The following is a 395-nucleotide window of genomic DNA, read 5'->3' on the forward strand; positions in this document are numbered from 1 at the left end:
TAGGTCCATCTACCCTGACATTATTCCAGTTTCCAGTTGGCACGAAGTTTGGTGCGCAAAAACAACAGAAAAGGAAATCCAGTGGATCTGGCAATAAAAAGAAGGGTAAATAGAAAGGAAAATCTTAATTTTTAAAATGTGTGAGATTTCTGGTTTATGTAGTCTTGGTTTTGTATGTCTGCATGCATCTGTGAATAGTATATGTCGAGAATTTTGTGAAAAGAAAATATCAAAAGATGAAAACTAAATGGTACCTTTCATTACAGCAGTTCAGAGAACAACATACCAACCAATTGTTCCAAAGATGCCACCACCTGATTTACTGTTGATGAACTCTGGTAAGTGTCTCTTTGTAGTCTGTCTGCTATTGTTAGATATCTCAGGGGGGAGAGGGG

The 395-nt window shown here is 37.5% G+C and overlaps 1 protein-coding gene across 1 annotated transcript in view; it reads left to right on the forward strand.

Moving 5' to 3' along the window:
• LOC119589215 (mucin-12-like) overlaps positions 1 to 395 on the forward strand; it is a gene marked incomplete in the record, with an annotated part of 23,427 nt that overhangs the window by 11,848 nt on the left and 11,184 nt on the right. The window contains 2 exon segments of the mRNA XM_037937814.1: positions 4 to 105; positions 267 to 338. Of these exon segments, the coding sequence (XP_037793742.1) occupies positions 4 to 105; positions 267 to 338 (174 nt within the window).

The sequence above is a fragment of the Penaeus monodon genome, chromosome 25 (assembly GCF_015228065.2).
Source record: "Penaeus monodon isolate SGIC_2016 chromosome 25, NSTDA_Pmon_1, whole genome shotgun sequence".
NCBI lineage: Eukaryota > Metazoa > Arthropoda > Malacostraca > Decapoda > Penaeidae > Penaeus > Penaeus monodon.